This window comes from Puntigrus tetrazona, chromosome 13, assembly GCF_018831695.1.
Source record: "Puntigrus tetrazona isolate hp1 chromosome 13, ASM1883169v1, whole genome shotgun sequence".
Lineage (NCBI taxonomy): Eukaryota > Metazoa > Chordata > Actinopteri > Cypriniformes > Cyprinidae > Puntigrus > Puntigrus tetrazona.
This window is the reverse complement of record NC_056711.1, coordinates 22,805,418-22,807,917: the sequence shown is the minus strand read 5'-3', so window position 1 is coordinate 22,807,917 and position 2,500 is coordinate 22,805,418. Positions and strand designations below refer to the sequence as shown.

At 38.0% G+C, this 2,500-nt stretch overlaps 1 protein-coding gene across 1 annotated transcript in view; it reads left to right on the top strand.

The window, feature by feature from the left end:
* Positions 1 to 2,500, top strand: part of LOC122356266 (glucocorticoid-induced transcript 1 protein-like) — a 16,740-nt gene that overhangs the window by 11,540 nt on the left and 2,700 nt on the right. The window contains exons 3-4 of the mRNA XM_043254796.1: positions 1,854 to 1,940; positions 2,303 to 2,395. Coding sequence (XP_043110731.1) covers positions 1,854 to 1,940; positions 2,303 to 2,395 — 180 coding nt within the window. The remainder of the gene's footprint in view (positions 1 to 1,853; positions 1,941 to 2,302; positions 2,396 to 2,500) is intronic.

Below are 2,500 nucleotides of genomic sequence, written 5' to 3'. Positions count from 1 at the left end.
TGTGAGACTACCTTTTTCAGTTGTTGGAATCAGTCTAGCATTCTTTTTGAACATTGTAGATTTTGTTTTTGTTACTTACACAAAGAAAACATTTAACGATCTCAACAGAGGGTACACTTGTTAACACAGATCAACTATGGTTAACCTCTCTAACAAAGTAGAGATAAAACAAACAATTAGCAAGTAATGCCAATCTTCCCTGCCTAAAACAGAGGATAAAAGTCTTCCCTGCCTAAAACAGAGGATAAAGTCTTCCTGCCTAAAACAGAGGATACACAAATATTAGCAAGTAATGCCAATCTTCCTGCCTAAAACAGAGGATAACGTCTTCCCTGCCTAAAACAGAGGATAAAGTCTTCCCTAAAATGAATTTTTAGAGGATAACCTAGTTAACCAAACCCTACAGCTGTCTGTTAACTCTTCTCTGACGGCGCAGAGGTTTAAATGTACTGGTCTGTAATGGTTCTTTGGATAGAGTTACACTCACCAACCCTTGGTTGTACTGAAAGATTCAGTCTGGATCGAAGTCAGATCTTTGTTGAGCTTGAAGTTTCAGTCTGGATTCAGATGAGTAGCTCTATCCGGGTCACGGCACCAAAACTGTTGGAAACTTTTTTTAGCTTCTTTTTAAGAAGAGACCAGGAGATTCTTGGTAAAGCAGGAGTTCGTTTTTTTATTTCGTTGCTGTAGTCATCTGCAAGAAGTCTTCAAGAAATCTTTAAGAAAATCAAGCAATCTCCAAGAAAATCTTCAAGAAATCTCCAAGAAACAAATCTAACTTGAAACATGTTAGGTTGAAGTATATATGTTTCAAAGGGGGAGGAGTACACAGAGGTGGAGACCAGTAAAACAAGAGTATGCAAATGCGATCAGGAACTTAGCCCAGAACAGGAACTTTCCGATCCTTGATCTATTTAGCATCCAGGTGTCATTCAAATGCATAGGTGAAACAAAAGGCACAGTTGTACCTTAGGATTAGCATTCACACTTGATTTAGGACACCTACCAGATGTTCAAGAAATGAAAGACAAAAGATAACTGTCTCGGAGCTTGGGCTTCCTGCTCTTAGAATGTAAATCACAATACACATTCAGCATATACTGTTATATTGGCGTCTGTGTTTAACCTTTTATAAATTTGTAATACAACAGTATATATGCATATACGTATATATACATATACATACGTCTGTTTTGTGTGTGTGTGTATACACATATACACACACACACACATATATGTTTATTTACACACACAGACACATATGTATACAAACATGTATTCATAAACATATATTAGTTCATTATTTAAAGTATGCAAAGGTACAAAGAAGTATTCTTTACTAAATTTTCCACAAGGTTTACGTCGTTACAAACCAGTACGACTTGCTTTCTTCTTTTTTTTATGCATAAAGTGAAAGCTTTTAATTATCGTCTGTTATTACACGCTCTAAAACAGCTGAAACATTTCGAGGTATTCCTCCACACCTTAGCTTCCCTAGAAGTTTATCAGCTGGCATACCGCAAAACCCAAGACATTCAAAGACAGGCTGGAAGTTCAAGTTGCAGCACGACACGTTCAGGTTCAATCAAAGTGTAAAAAAAAAACTGCAAGAAGACGCACTTATTTGTGGCGTATAGTGTCCATCTTCTGTGGCTGTCTGTTGCTCTGGGTGTTTGTTCGTCGCTGTGTTGTGGTTTCGGTCAAAGCGACACACATGCTGTTTACCAACCACAAATATCCTGTTGTTTTAAAAAAGGTTCACATATGTAGGTCTCATGATATATATATATATTTTCTGTAGGACACAACAATCTATAATGAGCATGTGTTTTAACCATGTTTTTACCATGCAGACTCCTGGCTTTTGGACTGAGGATGAAGGAGATGTTAACACACACAAACGCTCGGCATCATGGGGCAGCGCTGACCGTCTCATAGAGGTGTGCATGAAAATACACACAGACAGGTTTTGTGATGGGTGGTGATGCGTTTATAGACACACTCTGGGCGTATAATTGGCCTCTTTACCCATAATGATCCTCAAACATACCCACGCATTATGCCTTGACTTGCCATTATTGGTTCTTGTCCGTTTGCAAAGTTAGTTTGGGAATCCCAAGCTGTGGTAATATAAACTGTTCAAAAAGCATTGTTTGGTGAAACGTGTGAGGTTAGATACAGCTAGTTTGGTTAAGTGCAAGTCATGTCATCTTGCATGCATCAGTCATCTTAAAGTTAGATTTTATGTCACTGTTTGTTTCTTCTTTATATCTTTCGCTGATGGAAAAAATATGATTTCCAGATTGCGAAGCTCCGGCAGCAGCTCCAGCGTAGTTTGCAGGGCAGCAGTATTATCAAGGAGAAAGAAGAAATGACGCAGATAAATCCGGCTCAGGTACTGTACAGAGACCTTCAGCTTCAGAAATTGGGGGTTTTATGATATAGAATATATTTTTACTTTTTAAACAGTAGTATAGAAAAGGTTGTGGTCAGTAAGATT